General features: G+C 42.1%; 1 protein-coding gene and 1 long non-coding RNA gene across 4 annotated transcripts in view; one reads left to right on the top strand and one right to left on the bottom strand.

Moving 5' to 3' along the window:
- The window catches only part of RBPJ (recombination signal binding protein for immunoglobulin kappa J region), a 105,381-nt gene that overhangs the window by 75,386 nt on the left and 5,308 nt on the right, over nt 1–24,687 (top strand). For all 3 annotated transcript variants that reach the window (XM_019553001.1, XM_019553000.1, XM_019553002.1), the window contains 6 exons: nt 3,403–3,568; nt 4,166–4,340; nt 5,952–6,089; nt 6,260–6,372; nt 15,863–16,003; nt 22,905–23,060. In XM_019553001.1, the coding sequence (XP_019408546.1) occupies nt 3,403–3,568; nt 4,166–4,340; nt 5,952–6,089; nt 6,260–6,372; nt 15,863–16,003; nt 22,905–23,060 (889 nt within the window). The remainder of the gene's footprint in view (nt 1–3,402; nt 3,569–4,165; nt 4,341–5,951; nt 6,090–6,259; nt 6,373–15,862; nt 16,004–22,904; nt 23,061–24,687) is intronic.
- LOC109322123 lies at nt 6,712–22,898 on the bottom strand. The gene is made up of 3 exons (XR_002104316.1): nt 22,817–22,898; nt 16,831–16,834; nt 6,712–6,724 (listed from the first exon to the last, which is right to left on the bottom strand). It is a non-coding gene; the product is annotated as an uncharacterized LOC109322123 (long non-coding RNA).

Genomic DNA, 24,687 nt, shown 5'->3' on the forward strand with positions numbered 1-24,687 from the left:
ATGTATGAACAGAAGAAACATTAGGTGACAGTACCTCTTTACTCACCCTTGGTTAGAGTACTACATCCAGTTTTAGGCGTCGCATTTTAAAAAGTACATGGAGATTTAGAGAGGGTCCAGAGGCAGGTAGCAAAAGTAATAAAGGGCTTGGAAGGCAAGTTGTTCAAGAAGAAGTTGAAAGAAATAGACATGCTCAGCTTGCAGAAAAGGCACTTAAGAGGGGATGTGATAGCAGTTTTCAAATATGGTGAAGAGCTACCATAAAGATAATGGAGAATGCCTTTTTTCTCTTCCTGCAGAGAGCAGGAGGCAGGGCATTGGCCTGAAGGTGCAGCAAAGTAACTTTAGATTGGATAACCGGAAAAACTCGGTCATGGTTAGAACAGTGAGGCAGTGGAATAGTCCACAACTTCATTACGCAGTCTCTCAGTCGCTGGAGGGATATGTTCAAAAAGCTTGCTAAGGGATGATCTGAGTAGCAATGCCTGTGTTCTGCAGTATTTTTCATGCATCTGGACTTCGTTAGTTGCCATATGAGGATAGGAAGGATTTTTTTCACCTCCTTGCTGCTATGTATATCAAGGGCTTTATGTATTTTCCTGTGCGGTTTTTTTTTTGCACCTAGGGTTGGCTGCAGCCAAGGCTAGGGATTTTGAATGTGGTGTGCCAGTGCTGCTTTTGGGACTTAAACCTAGAGGTTCCTGGCTAAAGAATCTTGTTTCTCCAGTCAGTTAGACTGATTGCTATATTTAGAGCCAGGAAGGAATTTTAGGGCCAGATGTCTGTCTACAGACCCCATATCCAATAAGAGTTTCTGTTTATTAAGTTAATTTATAACGTGATATTTCCAGAAAGTAATTAGCAGTGTCCTCAATTGAAAAGTTCTGGTAGTCTCTTTTACTGAGAGCTGCTTCATACTGGTACTTCACAGGAAGTGACTGAATTTCAAGCCAAAGAGGGATAATCTGTAAAACTGTTGTAGCTTTGGAAAGTCTGCAGTTGTGATTTATGCTTTATTGGTGCATATTAGGTTGTGCTGTGTTTCAGAAAGCAGTGTGCATGTATTTAAATATATATTTTAAACATTTTTTCTCCCCTGTGATTTAGTATAACAACAAGAAACTGTTTTAAGTATCTTAATGTTGTTTGCCACACACAATTGAAATTCTCTGTAGGAAAAATAACTAATTCTCATTGGTTAGCATACATATTAAAATATGTTCATTTTGAAATCAGATACATTGTTTATACTAAATTTGGTACTTTACCTAGCCAGTTTGAGGAGATATGATATCCTTGCACATCTTTTTGAACAGTTTTAAATGTTAACATATATTTATTCAGATTCAGGCATTCACATTTTTATTATGTTAGAAAATGATAAATTATTCTTCATTTTATTAGATCATAATTATTTATTGGCATTGAGTCCAGCTTATGTTTGGATGAAACTTGGAATTAAATTAAAAGTTTGTATAAAGAGAATTTTAAATTTATAAGTGCTGCTTACATAAGAAAAATAAATTAAACCAATTAATTGAACAAAAGCATGAATGGCTGTCAGTAAATTGAAGATAAATTTCTGGTTAGCCTGGGCTAAATTTTTCACATGTGTTGAGGTATCTGAAGTTGTACATGTGAACATTATTACATTTTCAAAAGTGCCTAACCAGATCAAGAACTGAACTCTTTTAAGATGATTTTTTTAGAATTATAATCTCCCCCAGTGACTCTTATTCACAAATTGAAAGAGGAAAATAATTTTTTTTGCTTTCCCAACTCTCACATGGCATTTCAACATTGAATTAATTTGTTCAACTGAAGAAAATAGTCTCTCTGGACTTCCTGGCTGAACTGAAACCAAAAGGAATTAAGACAAGTTTTTGTGCACAAAAGAAACTGAAAGTTATTTACATTTGGAAATACCAGTTTTCCTTCAGTGTAAAGACAGATTCAATTTTTCATATTTTATATGTATATTTGGGAAGGAGAGGGGTATGTGTGTGTGACAGATTTTGAAAGATCTATGAATATATATGAACCAATTTTTGTTTATTCACATGCAAGTTTTGTGGTCAACTAGTGATTTTTATCTTCTTTTTTTATTTTTCTTTGAAATTATAAACCCACAAAAACAAGGAAATGAAAATTAAATCACCTAACAGTACCCACCCTTGACTTTCACCCACAGGCACACCCTTTACCACTACCACAACACCAGCAAACTACAGAGCACACACCATAACATCATTTCTGCCCTCATGCAATGGATGTGGGAGTGGACAGCTTTGTTTAGTGTAAAGGGGAGCACAAGGCAAATAGTGGAAACATGGGAACAAGTAGTTCAGATTTTTTCAGGTTTTCTTCACAACGAGGAGGGTTAAAATAATAAAAATAAGTAAATAAAATTTAAGCTCTTGAAGCAAGATCACTAGGAAGAAACAGGACATTTTGATTTAAGTAATGATACTTTTAAAATTAATTTTTCAAAATTGAATAATATTTCTTTGCCTGAGAAGTGGGCTGTTGTGACTGTTTACAAGGAAGACAGAAAAAGAAGCAGGACTACATAAGACACATTTCTTAAAGGGGCCACATTTAAATTTAACTTTCTTTTATTAAACAGATCTATTTCCAAGTGGGTGTTGTAAATTTGGAGGAAGGTGCAAATACATTCTTTGTAAAAAAAAAAAAAAAAAAAAAAAAAGAATCTGCCTCCCTGCTTAAGGTGAAACAGTTGATGCTTTGTTAGTGTGTTATAGATACCTATTTATGTTCATGTAAATAACATTTGAATAATCACGTAGGTAAAGTAACATAATGTTAAGGCCTGATATCTGTCGGTTCTGTTTTAGAAAGCTGAGAGTCTCTCCAGTACTACAGTTTTGATTGGCACTATGGGAGCAGTCAGCAACATTTTCAGGCTGTGGGCTGGAGAAACCCATTTCCATGGGTTGCCAAGACCCAGCAGCTGCTGGTTCTTCCTGCCACAGTTCAGGGGAAAGTGCTAAAGCCCCATATCTGCAGGCCAGATCAAATGGCTCTGTAGGTTTGATCCAGGTAGTGGGCTGTAGGTTACTGACCTCTGCCCTATGGTGTTGCACTAGATTTGAGCCCCCTTATATTTGAAATGGAAAACTGTTGTTCAGATGCACAGCCTTCTCTTTCTGACTGTTTATCAAATGCTCATTTTTAATCTTATATTTTAAAAATTAATAAATACTTCTGGGTAGATGAGAAGTGTATTTATACATCTATATACACATTGTACTGCTAGCTATAAAATGTGCATTTGACTAGAAAGGCTTCATGTGTGCTGGAGCATGTTTTCTATTTTACTTGCAAAGTTTGTTGTTCAAGCCATATGTCATCCATAAATGTAATAAATCTGTTCATTTTCAGGTTCTTTTGCCCCCCTCCATGCGTGTATCTTATGGGTAGTGGATGGAAGAAAAAAAAAGAACAAATGGAGCGGGATGGTTGCTCTGAGCAAGAGTCACAACCATGCGCTTTCATTGGAATAGGAAACAGTGACCAAGAAATGCAGCAGCTAAACTTGGAAGGAAAGGTAGAATAAATAGAATTTCTTTTTTAAATTAATGTTAGCGACATTATAACCAGTATCATAGCTTCCTGAGACTGTGCCTGTTTTCTGTTCATTTGTATAATACCAAGAATTGTTTGGAGAAAACTTACTCTGTACTTAGAAAAGCTCTTTAGTGTAACTGTTGTATTGTCCTTGCGGACTTGTTCAGTATCCCTGGTTGTTAACAGTCCACTCCTCCAGCTCAGATATGGTTATGTGAAATGCATCCTGGGTAGTGCTGTTACCCTCCCAACAAGTCAGTGTGTTGTCTCTTCCCTGGCCCCTAAAAACTGTAATAAATTAAACATTTGGAGTTGGGTAATGAGCAATACGAGTAAACAGTAAATTAAGAAATACCTTTCATTAAAATAATGCAGAATTTTCCCACATTCGTCTCATTATGCTTCAGAAAATAGTAATGTTGCTTCCTTAGGGAATTGCTATAGAACCATATTTAGGTGACTTTGTTTAAGGATGCATTACATCCATGGTCTCTTTTCTTCTAAGTTGCATATAAGTTTGTTATCTTGAACTCCAAACGTATCTGAAAAAGAAACAGTGATCTGTTCTCATCTGCAGAACTATTGCACAGCCAAAACATTGTACATATCTGACTCAGACAAGAGAAAGCACTTCATGTTATCAGTAAAAATGTTCTATGGCAATAGTGATGACATCGGTGTGTTCCTCAGTAAACGGATCAAAGTCATCTCCAAACCTTCTAAAAAGAAACAGTCACTGAAAAATGCAGACTGTAAGTATTTAGTTTTCAGGCCTTTGCTTTAGTTGGTGCACTTGACCCCCCTGTGACTTCTTTTTTGTTTGAGGCTTACAATCCAAAGTAAGATGATTTATTCTATATTTTCCCGATTTTACTGCAGTATATTTCAGAACTTTATACCCTATTTTATTATTTTCCCTTCAAGTTATGTGGTTATGCTGTAAATCAGTTAAATAAGATTATCATTAAAAATTTAAGCTCAGTTCCTTCAGTAGACTATAGGTGTATAAGTACCTACATAGTCCAGAACATCCTTGTTTCAAAGTTGTAAGGCTGTCGGACACAGCAAGGAGTTTAAGCTCTCCTGCGCTTTAAGATGTTGATAGGTAATCTCTCCAACTCTGTACTGCTTCTAAATATTGCTATTAACCTCTCAACTTTGCTCACATTTGATGTCAACCTTCTTTTAATGCATTTTGTGTGATTACCTTCAAGATGTTCACTCTCAATTAGAGTTCAGAATGAATTGTTCATGTATCTCTTTTATCTAGGCCCTCCTGAGGTCATTTAACTTACTCAGTACTTTTAAGTTTCCTTTTCACTTTCCCTTTGAGTTTTTCCTTTATACTATTGATGCAGCTGGAGTTGTGCCCTATCTTACTTTTGATCCATTGGATTAACCTTTTAATGCCAAGATTCCAGTATTATAATCTAATCTTTTTCAATCCAGGTGCTCCTTTTGGAGTTTACAGGTTAGTGTATTGGGGCGTTAGGCTCACAAAGGGGGCTTAGTGTGGAAAGCCGAGGACTCATTTCCCACCCATATTGCAAGCATCTTACTGGTTCGATGGTTAAAATAGCAGATGTCTTTCAGAATATTTCTCAACTCCTCTCTCCTTCTAATTTTAGTGCTAAAGTTTATTAGTAGGGAGCTTCCAGTCCCATCTACCAGTCCAAATGTCTCTCCTCAGCTTTTGTGGTACTGTTTTATCTTCTGCATATCAATTAGCCCCAAAGTCATTTACTCTTCTGCTGAATAGGGAATGGGGAAAAGTAATTGAGCTACTAAAAAGGGAAATGGGAGAAGGGAAAGCTGGATGGGAGGAGATAAGTGTAAAAATACAGAGGAGCAAAAAAGAATAGGAAAAAGACAGAAAGAAATCACAGAAAAAGAAGGACAAGAGGAAAAATTAACTGTAAAGGAGACATGAAGGAAAAGGAGAGAGCAGGATCTCTGTAAAATCCTGATGTAGTAGGGCCTGGTGGGATGTGTCCATCATTCCCAGTGAAGCAGTACAAAATAGTAAGAAACCGCTGTCCTAATAATTTCTCAACACATCAGTCGCTCATTACTCACCTGAGAGGTGCACTGTGTGCGTGTGTGTGTGTGTGTGTGTGTGTGTCTGTCCCTTCCCACACAAGCAAACTACTGAGAATTATAGTATCTTTAGAAAACAGAAATGGCAAATGAGTCATTATGTCGTTTGTAGTATTTTTCCAGAGAATCATAAAGGTTTAATTTAGAAAGTAATTAATTACAGATTATTGAGGGAGTTAGTCTAAACCTAGTATATTAATTTTCTTCTTATTTCATTATGTTAAACTATTTATAATATCAAATAAATCTGTATTCTTTTCTTGCAGTATGTATTGCATCAGGGACAAAAGTGGCACTATTTAATAGACTTCGATCCCAAACAGTTAGCACACGATACTTGCACGTAGAAGGAGGTAATTTCCATGCCAGTTCACAACAGTGGGGAGCATTTTACATTCATCTCTGTAAGTAAAAATAAAACACTGCACATCTAATCCAAACTTCATGTTGTATTCCCTTTTTAAACATTTTCAAAGTAAAAATTCAGTGTTAGTTATTTGGTATTTATAGTGACACTTTATGTCCTTGCCATAAAATGATCAAGGAGTTAAAATGCTTTGTCTGCTTCACGCAGTGGATGATGATGAATCGGAGGGAGAAGAATTCACGGTGCGTGATGGCTACATTCATTATGGACAGACTGTCAAACTTGTGTGCTCAGTTACTGGCATGGCACTCCCAAGACTGGTACAGTTGAATTTCTCTGATGCAGTAGTTAAATTGTGATTTCATTGTTGTTTTGAGATGCTTCTGTTGTTTTAGATGGATTCAAACTACATAAAAAGTACACATGCAAGATTTCACTAGTACAGAATTTTTTTACGAGAACTGCCAAATAATTGTTTTCACTGTTTATAATTCTTGTGTATTTGTCGTCTTATATTACATTTTACTGTACTTGAAAAATGGTATTTGTCTTTAGTAAGATATTATTTTATATTTACATTTTATTTCTGTTTCCTGTGGAATTCTGTAAAGAGTAAGATGTAAACTAAGTTTAAGGGCACTGTGGAAAAAATCAGTCAAAATATGAGTGACTCTTTGAACTCCCCCAAAGAATAAATCTAATTTGCACTTAAGCATATGATTAACTTTTAAGCAGGAGAGTTATGTAATTGAAGTCAGAAGAATTATAATCATGTTTAAAACTAAGCCTAAGTGTTTTTCTTTTTTCAGATTAAAGAACACTGTGTATGCTTTCTAACTATGTAAACTATTAGAGATGTGCAAAATATCACTATACTGTGCAAAATGATTTTGGAGGACTGCTGATCCTGTATTTTCTTAAACATATAACAGTATATATTTCTACTAAAAACTGCCGATTTCAGTTACTTAAGATTTTAGAACCTAAAAGCTATTTGTTTTGTTCATCCAAACAGAAGTCTAGGTTTATGCATTTTAACACAATAATTACAGATTTTAATTTTATTTTTCTATATGCTCTCAACTAGGCAGTCTCAATGACATGCTATTAGTGGTCAGTTATAAACTTTTCCATTACTTATGTTTTGTGTACACTGAAACAGAATAACAGCATCATAGAAAAATAGTGCTAAAAGGGACATAATCATATGAGAGAACCTAGTCCAATCCCTTGCTTGAGGATCCCTGTCTAAACCTTTCCATACCAAATGTTTTCTAACATGCTCTTTCAAGAATGGGAATTCTGTAGTAGCTTGTTCCAGTGCTTAACCACCCTCACAGTTGCAAAGTTCTGACTAATATTAAACTTAAATTTTCCTTGATGCAGTTTAAGACCATTGTTCCTTGTCTTGCCCCTTTTGCCCACAGGGTAATCAATTGCTATCCTCTTTAAATACCTGAAGGGTGGTTATAAAGGCAGCTATCAAGTACCCCTTCTGTTTTCTCCTCTCTAGACTAGAAATTGGAAGAGCTTGAGTTAGAATCATAGAAAATTAGGGTTGGAAGAAACCTCAGGAGATGTAATCCAACCCCTTGCTCAAAGGAGCATTATCCCTAAGTAGATCATCCCAGCCAAGGCTTTTTCAAGCTGGGTCTTAAAAACCTCCAAGGAGGGAGATTCCACAACCTCTCTGGGTAACCTGTTCAAAGGTTTTACTACCTTCCTAATGAGAAAATTCATCCTAATATCTAACCTAAACTTCCCTTACTGCAACTTGAGACCATTGCTGCTTGTTCTATCATCTGCCACCACTGAGAACAGTCTAGCTCCATCCTCTTTTGAGCCCCCCTTCAGGTAGTTGAAGGCTGCTATCATATCCTCCACTCAAGTCTTCTCTTCTGCAAACTAAATAAGCCCAGTTACCTCAGCCTTTCCTCAAAAGTCATGTGCCTCAGCCCCCTACCCATTTTGTTGCTCTCTGCTGGACTGTCTCCAATTTGTCCACATCTTTTCTGTAGTGTTGGGGGGGAAAACTGAACATAGTACTCCAGATGTGGCCTCATCAGTATTGAATAGAGGGGAATAACCACTTCTCTTGACATGCTAGCAGCACACCTACTAATGCAGCCCAGTGTGCCATTAGTCTTCTCGATAATGAAGGCACACTGCTGGCTCGTATTTGTATTGCTCGTACAGTGAACAATACAGCTTACTGTTCACTGTAACCCCCAGATCCTTTTCTGCACAGCTGCTATGTATTCAGTCAGCCCCCAGCCTGTACTGATACATGGGATTCTTCTGTCCTAAGTACAGGACTTTGCACTTGTCCTTGTTGAACCTCATGACATTTCTTTTGGTCCAGTCCTTTAATTTGTCACGGTCCCTCTGAATTCTAGCCCTACCCTCCAGAGTATCTGCTACTCCCCCCGAGATTGGTGTCATCTGCAAACTTGTTGAGAGTACACACAGTATTCTAGGTGAGGCCTTGCTAGTTAGAATCATAGACTCGTAGGGCTGGAAGAAACCCCGAAGGATCATCGGGTCCAGCCCCTTGCATAAGCAGGAAAGACATCTGGGGTCAGGTGACCCCACCCAGATGACCATCCAGTCTTCTGTTGAAGACCTCCTAGGGTAGATGATTGCACCACCTCTGGGGGGGAGCTTGTCCCATAGTCTGGACACCCTAGTTGTGAGGAAGTCTTTTTCTGATGTTCAGCCTGAAACTATATTCCAGGAATTTGTAGCCCATTGTTTCTAGTTTTCCCCCAGGGCACCGTGGTGAACAGTTCACCAAACCCCTGATGTATGTAGCTCATAACAGAGTGAAAAAAATCACTTTTCTTGACTAGTAGCAAGGGTCAGGTGACAATCTTGCTAAGACAACCTATTATGCAAGAGCGCACCACTGACTTGTATTTAGCTTTTATTCACTATGACCCCTTAAATCAGTGGTGGCCAAACCATGGCTTGCAAGCTGCTTGTAGGTTGCCAGGATGGTGTTTGTGGCTCTTGCCCTGCTTCTTGAAGCCCCTCCCACTGCTCCTGGGACTGCCAGCTCAGGCACGAGGCTGCCAGAGCAGGGGCTGTATCCTCACCACTTATCCCAGGGCTCAGCAACCCCCCCTCCACATGACTCGGCGTTCCCCCCTGCTGCTTGTCTGGTTCTTGAACTTCAGTGGAGGATCAGATGTGGCTCTCAGAGTGAGTAACTCTGGCTACCCCTGCCCTAAATCCTTTTTTTGCAGTACTGTAGTGTAGCCAGTCATTTTACACTCTGTGTATTTTTGCAGGCCATACTTCAGTCTTGGGTACAGGACTTTGACCTTGTTTGTTATTGAATTTCATTTGATTAATTTCAGACCATTTTTCCAGTTTATCAAAGTCATTCTGAGTTCTAATTCTGTCCTTTGTATTTCCTAACAGTGGACTCATTCACAAAATCATTATTAAAGATATTATACTATTCCAGACTCAGGATTGAAGCCTCACTCAATACCTCCTTTCAAATAAACATTGAACTGTTGATTTCTGCACTTTTGATCATGATGATCCAACCAGTTACATATTCACCTTACAATACTTCCATCTGGGCTGTATTTCCGTAGCTTACTCACAGGAATGTCATGAGAGGCAGTGTCAAAAGCCTTGCTAAAGTCCAGGTGCGTCGTATCCACTGCTCTCTTCCTACCTTCACCCTCCCATCCTAAGAGCCAGTCACTTTGTCATAGAAGGAAATCAAACATGGTTTGCTCTTAATTAATTCATTTTGACTCTTCCTGATTAGCTTGTTATCCTCTAGGTCAGAGGTGTCCAACCAAAATGAAGTGGTAGACCATAAGTGGTTAAATCATAGTGATGGTGTAAACTTGGGAGTGGGCAAAATATGGCACACGGACCGGATCCGGCCGACAAAGTGACTTGTCCTGCCCACAGCAGGTCCTTTCTGACCCAAGCACCATCTGTCCCATGGTGCATCCCACCACTCCTTGGTGTGCCGCAGGGCTCGGGCAGCTCCACAGCTGCACTCCATTTCTCAGGAACCCAGGTGGTGGTAGCAGCAGCTCCATGCTTCTGTCACCGCTGGTCCCAGCCCCATGGAGACTGGTGGGGATCTGCACATGCAGCCCTAGCCATCCCTGGCCCATGCTGCACACACTCTGGACTTAGCCCAGCCAGAATGAACCAGCCACCCATGCACACAGTCCTCAACCCAGCCTACCCTGCTCCTGCTTCAGACCTGCAGCAGCACTGGTGGTCAGACAAGTTGCTGGGTGCAGAGCAAAAATGCCCACCTCTCCATCATCGTTGCTGGGTCCTTCTTGTTGCGGCTGCCTGGATCCCATGCCCAGGCTACCCTGCAGCTCTTCATCATCGCCACTACCAGTACCCCCTCCAGGGTGCCTGGCAGTGAAGAGGAGCTGCAGGGCAGCCCAGGAATGGGCTCTGGGCTGCTGCAGCAAGAAGTGCCTGGCAATGGTAAGGAAGAAAGTGGCTGTTTTTCCCCCATGCCCAGCAGTAGCTTCTGCCTGGCGGCTGCTGCTAATCATGGGTGTGTAGGTCTAGAGCAGGCGCGGGGTTAGGGCTGTGTGTGCAGGTCCTGGCTGGTCTGGAGCTGGTCCGTGGTGGGCTGGGGCTGTGTGTTCAGCTGCTGCTGAGTGCTGATGACAGTGGTGGAGAGGAGCCCCAGGGCATGTGGGTTGTTGAGTGGGGGGTGCTAACCAGCCTGCAGCAGCTCTCAAGAACCTACTGTGTGGCCTGTGGGCCCAAATAATTGCCCACCCCAGTGTTAACTCCTTTGTTGGTGGCCCTGATGCATCAGTTTAAGTAGCAGTGGTGAGAAGGTGGTGTTGAAGGAGTTAATACTGCCACCATCATGATTTAACCACTCTTGGGTTACATTATGGCCCACAGACTGCCAGTTAGATAATTATGCTCTAGGCAATTAGGATCCCTTGTTGACATGTTCCATAATCTTTCTAAGTATTGAAGTCAGACTGACCTGGATCCTTCCACCTTTTCTTTTTTTGTTTTTCTTTTTTTTTAAGCTATGCAGTGCATTTGCCTTTTTCCAGTCATCCAGGACATCACCCAACCTCCATGAATTCTCAAAGAGAATAGACTGTCTCTGGACAATTATCTCTATGTTGCATCCCATTCAGCCTTGCTGACTTGAAAACATCCACCTCCTTCAAGTAATCTCTAACGTGTTTTCCGTAGTACAGGCTGATTGTATCCTTCCCATTCTTGCTGCCTGCTGTGCTTGTCATCTGATAGTTGACCTTATTCCTGAAGACTGAAGTAAAAAGAAGGCATTGAGTATATCATATTTCTTTACATCATCCATTATGAGACTACTGTCTTCTGTCAGGACCTACAGTTCCTTTGATCTTTTTCCTTAATTTTAGCGTATTTGTAGATTTTTACTTTTGTGCCTTGGCTTTCCTGATTCTCTCTGCATGCCTGTGTGATCTCTCTTATGCTCATTCTTAGTAACTTAGCCAAGCTTCCACGTTTTGTAAGAGTCTTTTTTGAGTTTCAACTCATTGAAATTGACACTTTAGCCTAGCTAGTTTGTACTTATTCATCTTTATTTGCATCAGGATAGGCTAGTTTTGGACCCTCAGCATAGCCTTCTTAAGGTACATCCAACTGGCTTGGACTTTTTACCTTCAGACTTGCTTCCCATAGGATCATGTCCACTGGTTTCTCAAATTTAAGTCTGCTTTTCTGAATTGCAGTGTCTGTTTACTACCTTACCTCCGGATCTTGAAGTCTGTTCTTTGTGGTCCCTGTCATCCAAGTTACTTTCTAACCCCAACATTATCAACCAGTTACTCCATTTGTGAGCAGCATTTGATGAGCTTCTCCATCATCTGTATCAAAAAGTTACCTCCAGCGTATTCCAAAGACTGCCTGGGCTACTACTGTTACCCTCCCAAAAGCTGTCATGGTAATTAAAGTCCTCCATTAGCACCAGGTTCTGCAGTTTTGACACTTTGGTTAGCTGTTTGAAAACTGCCTCGTCTTCCTCTTGAGGTGGTAGTTTACAGCAGATGCCCGCCATGAGATCACCCTTATTCTTATCCACTTTTACTTTGACCAAGAGACCTTCAATGTGCTTACCTCCCTCTTTGTACCATGCCTCAGAACAAGTGTATATCTCTTGCATATGGAAAGAGCAACACCACCTCCTTTTTCACCCTGCTTGTCTTTCCTGACAGTAGTATAATTATACAAACTATTTACTGAGTTTGGCTACTATATTGCATTTATGCAGTTATACTAGGACTTCCAATTCTTCCTACTTACTCCCCATACTTCTTGTATTAATACAAAGCTGTTCAACTGACAGCTTGTGGGCCACAGGCAGCCCATGAAGATTTAGTTTGTAGCTCCCAGCCAGCTGCCCTTCCCACCTCTATTTCTCTAATTGCAGCAGCAGCTAGGAGCTCTGCCCCCTCCTTTTTCCAGCTCTGCTGCTTGTCCCTGACCCAGGAGTAGGGCAGTGTAACATGGCACCGCCTATAGTACTGGGGGGATCCCTGGGCATGGTGCAGTAGGGGTGAGTGGGCTCATGCAGCATGTGCCCAGGGGGGAGAATGGGGCTCACACTGGTATGGCCTGTGTGGTGTGCAACCCCTGGCTGCTTAAAAGTTGGCCACCCCTGCTTTTGTATATAATGAACAGTATAAGACACAGCAGTATAATCTGTATAAATTTTATAGCAGGAGTGGGCAAAATGCAGCCCAGGGGCTGGATTTTCATAGATTTCATAGACATTAGGGCCAGAAGGGACCTCGGAAGATCAAGTCCAGTCCCCCCCCGGTCCAAAGGGCAGGAAGTCAGCTGGGGTCATAGGATCCCAGCAAGATAAGCATCCAATTTGTTCTTGAAGGTGTTCAACGTAGATGCTTGAACCACCTCCAATGGCAGGCTGTTCCAGACCTCGGGGGCTTGAACAGTAAAGAAATTCTTCCTTATGTCCAGCCTGAAACGGTCTTGCAGTAGTTTGTGACCGTTCGACCTCGTCATCCCTTGGGGCGCTCTGGTGAACAAACGTTCCCCCAGATCCTGGTGGTCATCCCTGATAAATTTATAGATGGCCATCAGATCACCCCTGAGCCTGCACTTTTCCAGGCTAAAGAGCCCTATGGCTCTCAGTCTGTCATCGTATGGTCTGTTTTCCTGACCTCTGATCATGCGTGTGGCTCTTCTCTGGACTCTCTCAAGCTTCTCCACATCCTTTTTGAATTGTGGAGCCCAAAACTGAATGCAGTACTCCAGCTGCGGCCTCACCAAGACCAAGTACAGGGGGAGAAGGACATCCTGGGATTTGCTTGAGCGCATCTGTAGATGCAAGCCAGCATTTTGGTCACTTTACTAGCCGCAGCATTGCATTGCAGGCTCATGTTCATCTTGTGGTCAAGGTGCGGCCCACCAAGCCATTCTCTCCAGCCCGTGCCCCCCCAAATTAAGAAAATTAATATTTATCTGCCCTTGAGTGCCTGTCATGTGGTGCTCAATGGCTTGCCAAAACTCGATAAGTGGCCCTTTGCCTGAAATAATTGCTCGCCCCTGCTTTATAGCATATACATGTGCAATCATGATCCACTTATCCGTCATGAAGTCTCCCATAGACTTTACTTATTCTTAGCAGGCTGTGGAAGGGGTTTGGCTGCTGAGGTGTTGACAGTACAAAATTCTGAAACATTAATTTAGAGATCCTCCTGTCATGGAACTTCTTGCACAATATATGATTATCCTGTAACAAATGGTAACGAGCCAAATGGTAAAAGAATTTGTCCCTAGGTAAAACTGGCAAACCTGCCTCAAAAGGCAGATCCATGACAAGGTGCTGTTTAAACATGTCCTGATATTTAAAGAGCAACTTACCTGTCATGCTGGGATGAATTTTAACATCTGGCCAGGAAAGGGGAGTATAGGGAGGGGCGGGGCATCCACAAGAGGCTTCAAAGGGGAGAGAGGAGGAGAACAGCTATCTCCCTGACAGCCTACCCAGGAGTGAGCTGTCAGGACTGCCAGACCAGTGATCTGGCTCACATGGAGCAGGTGCAGCTAGCTAGAGTTCCCAAGCTGCTAGGACCTGACTGGGAGCGATGCAGGATCCTGGGCTTTTACAGGCACACGGGTCCTTTAAAGACTGAGAGTGCTCCTTATGAGGCTGCTGGTGTGTTTCCATCCTATCTAATCCTGCTGCTTCTTCCTACAAACTGCCTTACTGGTGTCTTCCTGTAGGTGGTGGAGGCAGGGACCCCAGATCCGGATTTGCCTCTGCTGCCACTGGAGGCTCACAAGGAACCCTGTCAACCTTGTTACCTGGCAGTAAGTGTGAGGGGGCTGCTTACAGCCCGTTAGAGCATTGGGACCTTTAAAGGGCTCTTGGGGAGCCTGAAACCCTGGGAGCTAGGCGTGCAAGCTGGTCAATGAGCCTGTCCAGCTCAGTGATAGGCTCCACTAGGAGTGGCGGCAACTATGGAGCAACCTCCTATTGCCCCCTGGTTGGAGAGCATGCCTTTGAGTTCGCCGGGGGGTTCTGAATGTATGGATGCCCATAGTGCCTTTTATTTCTGTAGTGCAACAAAGTTTGGAGCACTAGAGAAATAATGTTTGGAGGCAGCCTTAGTTCGTCATCCAGGAGATCTCCCAGACCCACTAGGCTAAGAATATTTCCTATGGCCAAACCTATGGGAAAGATGGAGTTAGTTTGTTGAGGGCAAAACATTCTTTATTTCATTGCCCATAGTGTAAAATGATACTTAAACCTGCTTTGTTGAACTATAGCAATATAAAAAAAAAAATCCGAACTTACTCATTGTATACAGGTCTGATCCAGCACGTGTGGAAGTTAGTGAGAAGATTTCCTCTCACTTCAGCAGTTTTTGTGTTAATTTAACTTAAAAATAATTACATTTTATTGGGATGCTAGCTGAATCAGATACAATCATTTGAAGTTTGAGAGATCTGAAATAAAAGTAGCCAAATACAATTTAAAATTAATCAAAGTGCACCTGTTACCCTTGGTTACCAGAAGCATATTCAGCACATTAGTTCTGGGACAAAAACATTTTTGGCACAAAAATTCTGAAAGAAAGTGTGGGCTTGGAAAATTATGTGGCTAATAACTATAAGAAATTTTAGAGGACAGCTTTCTGATTGACAGCTTAGAAATCTTTAAGTAGTCTAGCTGCTGCTTTTGAGTGTGTTGCAGAAGGCAAAATACTAAACCTTTTTCCTAGAATTTGATTTAAAATTGCAAGCTTCAGATTTCCAGTCTATGGGGGGGGGGGACTTTGTTTTTCTGTTATCATTTTTAAATATCAATTACTCAGTCTTCAATTTTAGAAAGACAACCTTTTTATGTTGAACTTTCAGATTGAGGAAACAACCATCCGTTCTTGTACTTGTAAATGAATATTGTTTAAGACATAACTGTACAAGTACCTGTCAAAAGATTTGCTATTATAGTTGCTGCTTTTGCAAAACTATAATTAAGAAAGTGTCACTGCCTTTAAATTCCTATTTTTCAAGGTTTAAATTGACTGATGCTTTTTTTGCTACAATTTGCTGTACATGTTTTCAGTCCTAGAGGCATTTCCTTTTATGGTGTGTTAATACTCGGCCTACCATGCAAACAAAAAGGAATGCTGCTAGTTTCCCCCCTCTCTCCTAGCAAAGCATGGAGAAACACATATGTATGCAGCACATATTCAGATAGGACTCTGTCTGACATAGAAAATACTTATTGCATTGATGTTAAGGGTATTTGTATGTGCATTTTTTCACCAATAGATCATTCGAAAAGTGGATAAACAGACGGCGTTATTGGATGCAGATGATCCAGTATCACAGCTCCATAAATGTGCGTTCTACCTTAAAGATACTGAGAGAATGTACTTGTGCCTTTCCCAGGAGAGAATAATCCAGTTTCAAGTGAGTTTGTTTAAACATACTGTACTGAAAAATAAACATAATCAAGTCAATATTTCTAAAATATTTGGAGACCACAGCACTGGATTGTCTTTGGTATTTTTGCTTTTAAAGGCTAAGTATTAAGCTTCAGTCTTCCTAGCCCAAATTAATTATATGCTTTCTTTTCTCTCACCTGTCTTCTATATTGGCAAATATTAAGAGCTGGCAAGCTACAGCCTGTGGGCCAGATGCAGCTCATGGAGCAGGGGCGTTGCCCACATTACACCATGGCCAGGCATTTGGCCCATGTTGCTCTGCTGCTGGGCTGCAGGGAACAGTGGCAGCAGTGGCTGGGCCCTAATGCTGGTCCATCTTTGACCTGAGCTGGGTCATTGTGGCCCAGCACTGGAAAACATTGCCACCCCCTGTTGTATACATTTAAGTTATAGTTCCTCCAAACCAGCAAATAGAGAGACCATGGTGACATTTGAGATGCCAGACTTTCTCATACAAATGGTATAGCCATCTCATAGTCTTCAGTTATACTTCTTTCCAGCACATGAAAAGTGTAATTCTTAGCAGGCTGTTGCAACAGGAGCTAAGAAAAGCAGGCACTGAAGTTCTAAGGGAGCCTCCACAATTTATGCACTATGGGCCCCCTTCAAACGTTGATTTAGTTGTGGGATAGGATCTGAAGAATTCTATCCTAGATCCCATTGTGCATTTGCTAGTGCATGGGGAGCCTGGGATTGGGAACATGCTCTCTGATCCTGCACTTCAGGATGTTTAAAGGGCACTTGTACAGCATGGTATTAGGGAGAGCTGGTCCCTGATGATAGATGGTCCACATACCTTCTAAACTTGCTAGAACCCAGTGACCCCCAGTTCTGAGACCTGGCTTCCTATTGCCAAGCTGCCTAGGCACTAGGAAATATAAGGGGGAGCCTGTGTGCAGCCTGACACCAATGAACCGATTTCTGCTGTGGAGCTTCCCACCTGGGGACAACCCAGCACCATGGAGCGGCTCCCAAGCTCACACTCTTTGAGGACACTTTAAACTAGTGTATTCAAATTAAAGGCATGATACAAATTGGCCACAAAGATGTTTCACATTAAATGGGTAATATCATTGGTTAGTTAGCCATTTTTATCAAATTCCTTGAACATGTAGCATATTACAATTTTTGCATGACTAATATGTTAATTATGTGATGAATGTAACATCTGGGGGATGCGTTTTATGTGGCTGCTCTAACAGCAGATAGAAAACTGACAAACAGGGTACATCTACATGTTCATTAATGTACCTTTGCTACTGCACATTAAGTTTAGTACCTCAAATACAAGGAACTACATAAAGGTGCATTAGCCCACCTTAAAGCACAGTAGCAAAGGCAGACGGTATTTTTGTGGCGCTTAATCCACAACAGACTAGCCCTCCAGAAAATGCTTCTTGGAACTTCTTGAGCTATTTCTGCAATAATCAGTAAGCCCAGTCAAATCAAAATCCTTAGTTTTTCTCAGGGAGAGGAGTAAGGCTCTCAGCTGCGTGTTCTACCCTGCTGTGATGAAACTCAGCTCAGTGTTTGTGTATATGGGCCCATTTTCACTCTTGCTTCACAGGTGACAAGAAGTGGCTGCAGCTATCACAAGAAATCGAGCTTTACTTTCATCCATTCCTTCTTACACTTTCAGGTTGGACCCCATGCTGCTTAGCTGAGAAACTGTAGCCCACAATTTTTAGCCTCCTAGACTCTAGAGCAGTGGTAGGTAAGGTTTTTGACCAGAGTGCTGAAAAGACTGCTATGTCTACATTGTAAGGTGCTGGAGTGCCAGCACACCAGAGAAACAAAACCAGGGCTGGGAGTACATGGCAGGCTACACTGCTAATTAATATAGTTAATAAACATAAGCATTGCTTTTTCTTACAGTAAATACCAGGTTTTCTAAACATTCTAAACCTGGTGACAATGAATAAAATTTCGTATACTACCTTTGTTGTTGTGTATTTCTTTTTTGTTAAGCATGTTGAGATGACGGGAGAGGGGGAAGGAAGAGAGGAAAAAGAGAAAGAGAGGAGGAGAGAGAAAGAGGAGAAAGGAAAAAAAGACAAAGAAGGGCGAGGAAAAAATGAGAAGAGAAAAGAGAGGAAGGAAAAAAGAGGAAGAAAGAAGAGAAAAAAGAAAAGAGAGAAAAATATAGGAACTTAACAGATTCACAGTGGAAGTGGGCTGTGCAGCAGCACCTTTTAATTTTGCAGGTTCCCCGGCATGCTCCCTGCCACTGATTGGTGGAGGTGCTGTGCTTGCGGCTCATTCCCGATGAGCAGGCAGGCAAAAATTGCAGTTTTAAGCTTGGCACCCTTTTTGTCTTCCCATTGCTGGTTGTCTGAAGGGTCTTGGCATCCCTACTGTTTGCTGCTGACCAGCAGAGAGGCAAAAACAGTGTCATGTTTAAAACTGTGGTTTTTGCTTCCCTGATGATGGTTCATGAGAGAAACACCTGCAGTTACTGGGGGGCGGGAGAGGGTTATTACATGATTTCATCCTAGTTTGGCAAGCAGCCCCAGCGTGGCAGTGCAGAGGCAGGGGAAGCTGTGGAGCTGGGCTCTATGGTGCACAGTGCAAGTCAGAGGGTGGAAGGGGCTGGGAGAGCAGGGGCAGCAGCAGTTGGCATGCACATGGCTCTGCCTGCCTCATTGCTCCTGAAGCGCCTAAGCTGCAATGCTGCATCTCCCAGCAGGCAGGCTGCCAGCTGCCCCAGCACTTCTGGCATGGAAGTCTAGCAGAGTTGATGCCAGAGGGGAGGGATTGCTAGTGTGGCCAGTGGGCTCCAGAAAGGGAAGCAATCCCTTATTCCTCCCCTCCCTCCCCCACTGCCCTGCAACTCCCAGGGAGCACAACTTGCCCATGAAGTGCAGGCTTCCACCCCCAGAAGGCTCCAGGTCTCCCCTGCCTGCCTGCACACAGGCTCCCCTGCTCCTCCCAGTTCCCCCTCATCCAGTGCCTGGGTCCCCCCTCTGAGTCCAGCCCACCCTGCTTACAGTCCACAGGACCTGTATCTTGTCCTTGATTTATCAGGGAAGTGAAAACCGCAGTTTTAAACATGACACTGTTTTTGCCTGTCCTTTGGTCAGCAGAGGGCCTTGGCCTGTCAGCAGCAGGGAGACAGAAAAGGTGCCAAGTTTAGAACTGCAGTTTTCTCCTCCCTGCCAATCAGGAGCAAGCTTGAAGTGCAGCCCTTCCACCAGTCGGTGGGGGGAGGTGGTGCAAGTGAACCTACCTACAAGATTAAAGGTGCTGCTGCACAGCCCACTTCCACTGTGAATTTGATAGGTCCCTAGAGAAAGGGAAAGAGGAGGAAGATGAGGATGGGCTGCCAGAGCGTGACTGACCGTCCCCCCAGCAATGCAGGCACACACATGGGCAGTATGGGCTTTGGATACATGGGGTGGTGGCCACCGCTGCTGCTGCTACTGGCTTTCCTTCCCTGCACCCCCTAGCATCCCCCAGCCAGCACCATGACAGGCACCAGTGGCAGGGTGAGGAATACACAGGCAGGGATGCAGTTCTCTGTTCTCTTGACCCTGCTCCCATGTCTGTGGTGGTGTTAAGTGCTTCACAAACTTAGCCGTGGACGCGGGGCTGGGGTCAGCGGAACGCAGGCCGTATCCCAGCCTGTGTTCTCTTCACACTGTGGCTGAGACCCGTGGCTGCTCTGGAGAGCCTGGAGCAGCAACTTAAATGTTTAATTTTTATTTTTTCCCTCAGCATGCTTCCTGGCATGCCAGGGGAAATGTCTGTGTGTGCCAGGGCTGCATATCCCTTGCCTAGAGTTCAAGATCAAGGAGTAGGCTACTCCTTCCACCTTCCTGTCACAGAGCTGGAATTGCTGATCACCTGCCACTGAATTTTATCAGGAGGACATCAGTGCAGCTAAGACCAATATATCACTGATCAGCATACAGGACCCCACCTGAGGAGGATGACAGTGGGAAAATTAAGATAGCTAGAGCAGCAGGAATTAAATGGGGAGAAGGCTATGGAAAACCAGCAGGTCAGCAGCTCTCAAGGATCCTCATGATAAATAAATAAAAGATAGCCTCCAGAAATATTTGATCTTTGGCCTGTCATGATGAGCTCCCAGATGAGATGTACAGCTCCCAGACCTCGACAAGGGGGGTGCAAAAGGGTAATAGGAATACAAAAGGAAAAGGTGAGAAATCTGAATGATCACTCCCCTGTTTCTGGGCTTCCTATTCATTTGTGAATCTAGGTATGGCATAAACTGTTCAACCAGTAAAACGGATTGTTGGCAGACAAGGATAGGAGATTCTTTAAAGTTAAGGCCAGCAGCTCAGTCCCTCAAAGTCAGGTTTCTTTTCAAGAAGGTGTTGGGGACTATCAGTTGGTAGTTGCTTCACAGTAGTGAGATGCACCAAGAGAATCCCAGATGGGCTTCAGGATTTCAGTCTAACAGAAGTAAATCCAACGTAACTGAGAGCTTTCATCCACATAAAATGAGTCTCAGCCACTATCAAAAAAAACCCAGGTTTCAACTAGATTATCTCCTGCTCAAGAAAGTGTTTTAATATATTAAACAGACAGACAGTTCAAGGATTGAGCACAAAATCTCAGTGCCTGGGGAAAATTTAAGGACCGGTCTGGGACCAATGTTTCTTTATTTCTGGAGGCTGCAGATAAACTGCAAATTATAGTGAGTCTCCTGGATCTTGGCTCACTTGACCCAGGTGCTCTCATAGTGTCTAATTTTCATGGCATTGAGAAATACTTTGAGTCTTCTAGCTTCAAATTCTGTTTCTAATAAAAGTGGTTCTATAGTGCTGCAGATAATGGGGCCTCATCTTATGAATAATAAGACAAAAGTAGAGTTTCAGGAAGTTGCATGCCTTCCTAGCAAGCAGCTATGTATGATTTTTCACTTGGCTAACGTCATGCTGAGGAGTTTGACTGACTTCAGGTTGAAGACGTCATCAGTTTTTCATCTGACCTAGTAAATCAACTCTTTATTAATGCATTTGTTCCAAAAATCTTACAGAAGGGGATGCTGTATTTTCTGGCTATTGGTAGGGTGCTATAACCTAGGTTAGGGCAATAGAATTCAAGCAGATATTCATTCTGCACCAAGGCTTTAAAGGTTACATGCATCCAAATCCTCACTGATGCAATAGAGAACAGGAAAAAGAAGGAAGCATCAGAATATTTTTAAAACTCTGGGCTGCCCACACATGCACCATGGAGCAAATAAATGTCTGCACAAATTCTTACCACCTTTGTCACAACTACAGATTTTGGGCAATTTTTGGTACAAGGGGCATGGGCATCTGTTTGCTCGGCCTTTGTGCTGCTGTAACTTTTTTTATGGCAGCACAAAGGCAACAAAGGACAATGTCTGCTTTTACTATAAGATTGGTATTCTTAATTTACTAGAACCGTTTGTAATGTATTGAATAGCATCAGTTTAATTTTTTTATTTAGTACTGCTAAACCAAGTGTTCAGTAGAATACTGAGAGAGAGCTAGACTTTTTATAGGTGAAAACATGACGCAGTGTCTTAGTTTTGTATCCCCATCTGCTAGTTGAGGAGAAATATAAGCCAGGCATTTTACTGGAATTGGAGAGGCCAGGAAAAGTAAAATAACCAGTAAATAGTTTCTTCCTTTTTGTCGTACATTTTGATGTCTGACAGTTGAGCTGTGCAGTACAACGCAGGCCTCTGCTTTCCATTAACAAAATATTAATACAAAGCTACTTTGGTATGTGGACAGACTTTTTTCTAGCACTGTTTCAAGTACTATTTCTGACGCAGTGATTTTTTTTTTTCTCCTCCCAGCATTTACGTATCATGACCATATCACAATAGAAATGTTCAGTATTTTCCCCACACCTGCCTTTCCCACTCCCGTTTACTCCTTTAAAAAAAGAGTTGGTTGGTTGGTTGGCACACTCCTAGACCTTCTTATATTTATCTGGGTTTGAGCGCATATTCTGGTTATGATCATTTCTCTTGCTTCCTATTTTATTTATTTTACACATTGTTGGGCTCCTCATGGCTGTTTTAGCACAAGGGAATATATTACAATCCATTCCATATTGTATAAGGGTTTTCATTATCTTCTATTATGGGGAGACCATGATATCATTTTTAAATGACAGCCACTGGCTGTGGAGAAATATTACATCTGTGCTACTGTAATTAGCATTAGTTTAGTGTTGGAAAAGAAAGTAGAAGACAGGTGACACAGATCTTTATACCAGATTAATTTCCCTGCCAGTTTGGTAAAATATTATCTCTGAAAGAATCAGGGGTAAAACTGGCAGAATTAATAATATTGGTTTATGCTTTGTGTGCTTTTACCTCAAGGAACTGCTTTCTTAAAGCCACCTGGCTATACCTACTTCCTGCCACCTAGTGATGAAGTACTGTAGTAGCACCTATTCTCCTGGAACAGCTACATAACTGTCAGTTCATAATATCTGAATATGAAGACACACATTTGGGGCCATTTCAAAAGGGAAGCAGCCATTATGTTCCAGTTGTGTGTGGACAAGCAGGAAACAATGCAAATGTTGCAAAACCATTCTAACTAGCCCTGGATACATCTGTGTTAAAGTTGGAGTGATTTCACTACATTTGCAGCCTTCCCTACATGTCCACTCATAACAATTGGAATGTAACAGCTGCCACCCTTTTGAAACCTTCCCTATTGGAAATGGCTTTCAGTGTATACGTGTCCTTACCCTCAGCATAATTTACATGTAAATTACAGTGAAGTATGTGACCATCTGTGCATGGCCATTGTCAACTGTCCACTAGCTTATACTAATACAAATGACTGTTTTATAACATTGACTTGAATGCTGAACCAGTTATACAGACCAAACTTCTCTTTCTTACTAAGGCCACTCCATGCCCAAAGGAACCAAATAAAGAGATGATTAATGATGGAGCTTCTTGGACAATCATTAGTACAGACAAAGCAGAGTATACATTTTATGAGGGGATGGGACCGGTGCATGCTCCAGTAACACCTGTGCCTGTTGTAGAAAGTCTTCAGGTAAGTCAAATATGTAATTTTTTTTTGTTTTCTTTTTAATAAACATTATACCTCTTTATAACACTTCTCATCTGGGAATTTTTGAAAACTTCAGCTATTAATTAAACTTAATAGGACTTTCACGAGTTATTGTAGGTAAGTCTTATAGATAGGAGAATTGAGGCAAAGAGAAGCAAATTTAAATCGAGATAAAACTTGAGTCTGAAGTAAAAGCAAAGAGTTCTAACTCTCTCAGTGGGCACATCTACACATGCATATTAATGTGTGTGAATAAACTTCAGAGCTTATTGCTTCCAGGCACATGTCTTCGTGTGTGCCCGGGACCGCAGAACGTTGAGCTGAGTTGGAGCATCCCTGGCTGACGTGGGACCCAGGGGGTCAGCCTGTGAACCCAGGCCTGCTATTCCAGGCTCAAATCGCTACAGAGGGGCTGGCTGGGGCATGAGGGTGCTTCGGTGCAGGGCAGCGTGTGCACGTGTGCTGCTGCAGAGTAAATTTTGTTTTCTCCAACCTAATAGGGGCACATGTGTAGATGCGTGATGCTCACCATGCAGCTGATAAGTCAACTGCACAGTAAACATCTTGTTGAGGTGACTTTTTTTCTACCCAGTGGACAAAGATCTTTCATCTAAGCTTTTCTCAACCTTTTAGGCAGAACTAGTCCGACACAAAAAAAAATCTGCATCCATAAGAAACTGTTCCCCAAATAAAGCAAATACACTGCTTTCTAGCTTCCATAAGGCTTTTGCTTTAGTTTTTCATCTCTACTATGGGAAAGCAGAAGACATTCTTGATGGAAAGAACACTTAGGACCCTGGCATATGTTCACTTAATGGCTCAGTGGGATCCCAACAATAGAGGCTTCTGCCATGCTACAAATGCATAGCAGGAGGTGTGATTGGGGGATTAGGTATCGGGACTCAGTTGTGACAGTGATTGTGACCCCAGGCTTCGCCTGCACCAGCAGTTAGCAAGCTAGTCAGCTGATCTGCGCTCCCAGCCTCAGGGGCACATTGGGCTCACAGGCTCCAGGGCATTCTTGAGACTGGGACCAGCAGTCAGCTGATCAGGGCTCCCAGCCTCTAGAGAGCCTTGATCAGCTGATGCCTGGCCTCGTGTTCAATTTAAGGCACAATGGGAACCAGCCACAAAATTATCACACATTTTATATAATAACTTTGTGGCCTGTTCCTTGTTTTATTGCACCTTTAATTGCATGAACATGTGGCCGGGTTACTGCTAAGATGTACTTAATCACATCTTAAATGGAATGTCTGCCAGGAGCCCGAAGTTTTTTTGTTTTTGTTTACTTTGTATGTTTGTTAAGGATGGTTGGGTTTCTTAAAATTATACTCTTATGATAAATACTCCAGGACTTTAACTTTTTTATTATTATTATTTAGAAATGTATTTTGGCTCCCTTATCAATAACAAAAACCAGTTACAAATGAACGGCATGTTTCCTTATTACCCAAATCCTTTGTTCCCTGTTTGAAAGAGCACTCAGAAGACTGGCTACCCAAAAGGCGGTGAAATCCCTAGTCCTGAAGTTCTTTGGACTTGTGTTTTGAGGGATGGTCAGTTGGTAAAGAGGGAACAGGGTCTTTACTTCCAGAAGCTTTGCTGT

Source organism: Crocodylus porosus, unplaced genomic scaffold (genome assembly GCF_001723895.1).
Source record: "Crocodylus porosus isolate Cpor-Errol unplaced genomic scaffold, CroPor_comp1, whole genome shotgun sequence".
In the NCBI taxonomy this organism is placed as follows: domain Eukaryota; kingdom Metazoa; phylum Chordata; order Crocodylia; family Crocodylidae; genus Crocodylus; species Crocodylus porosus.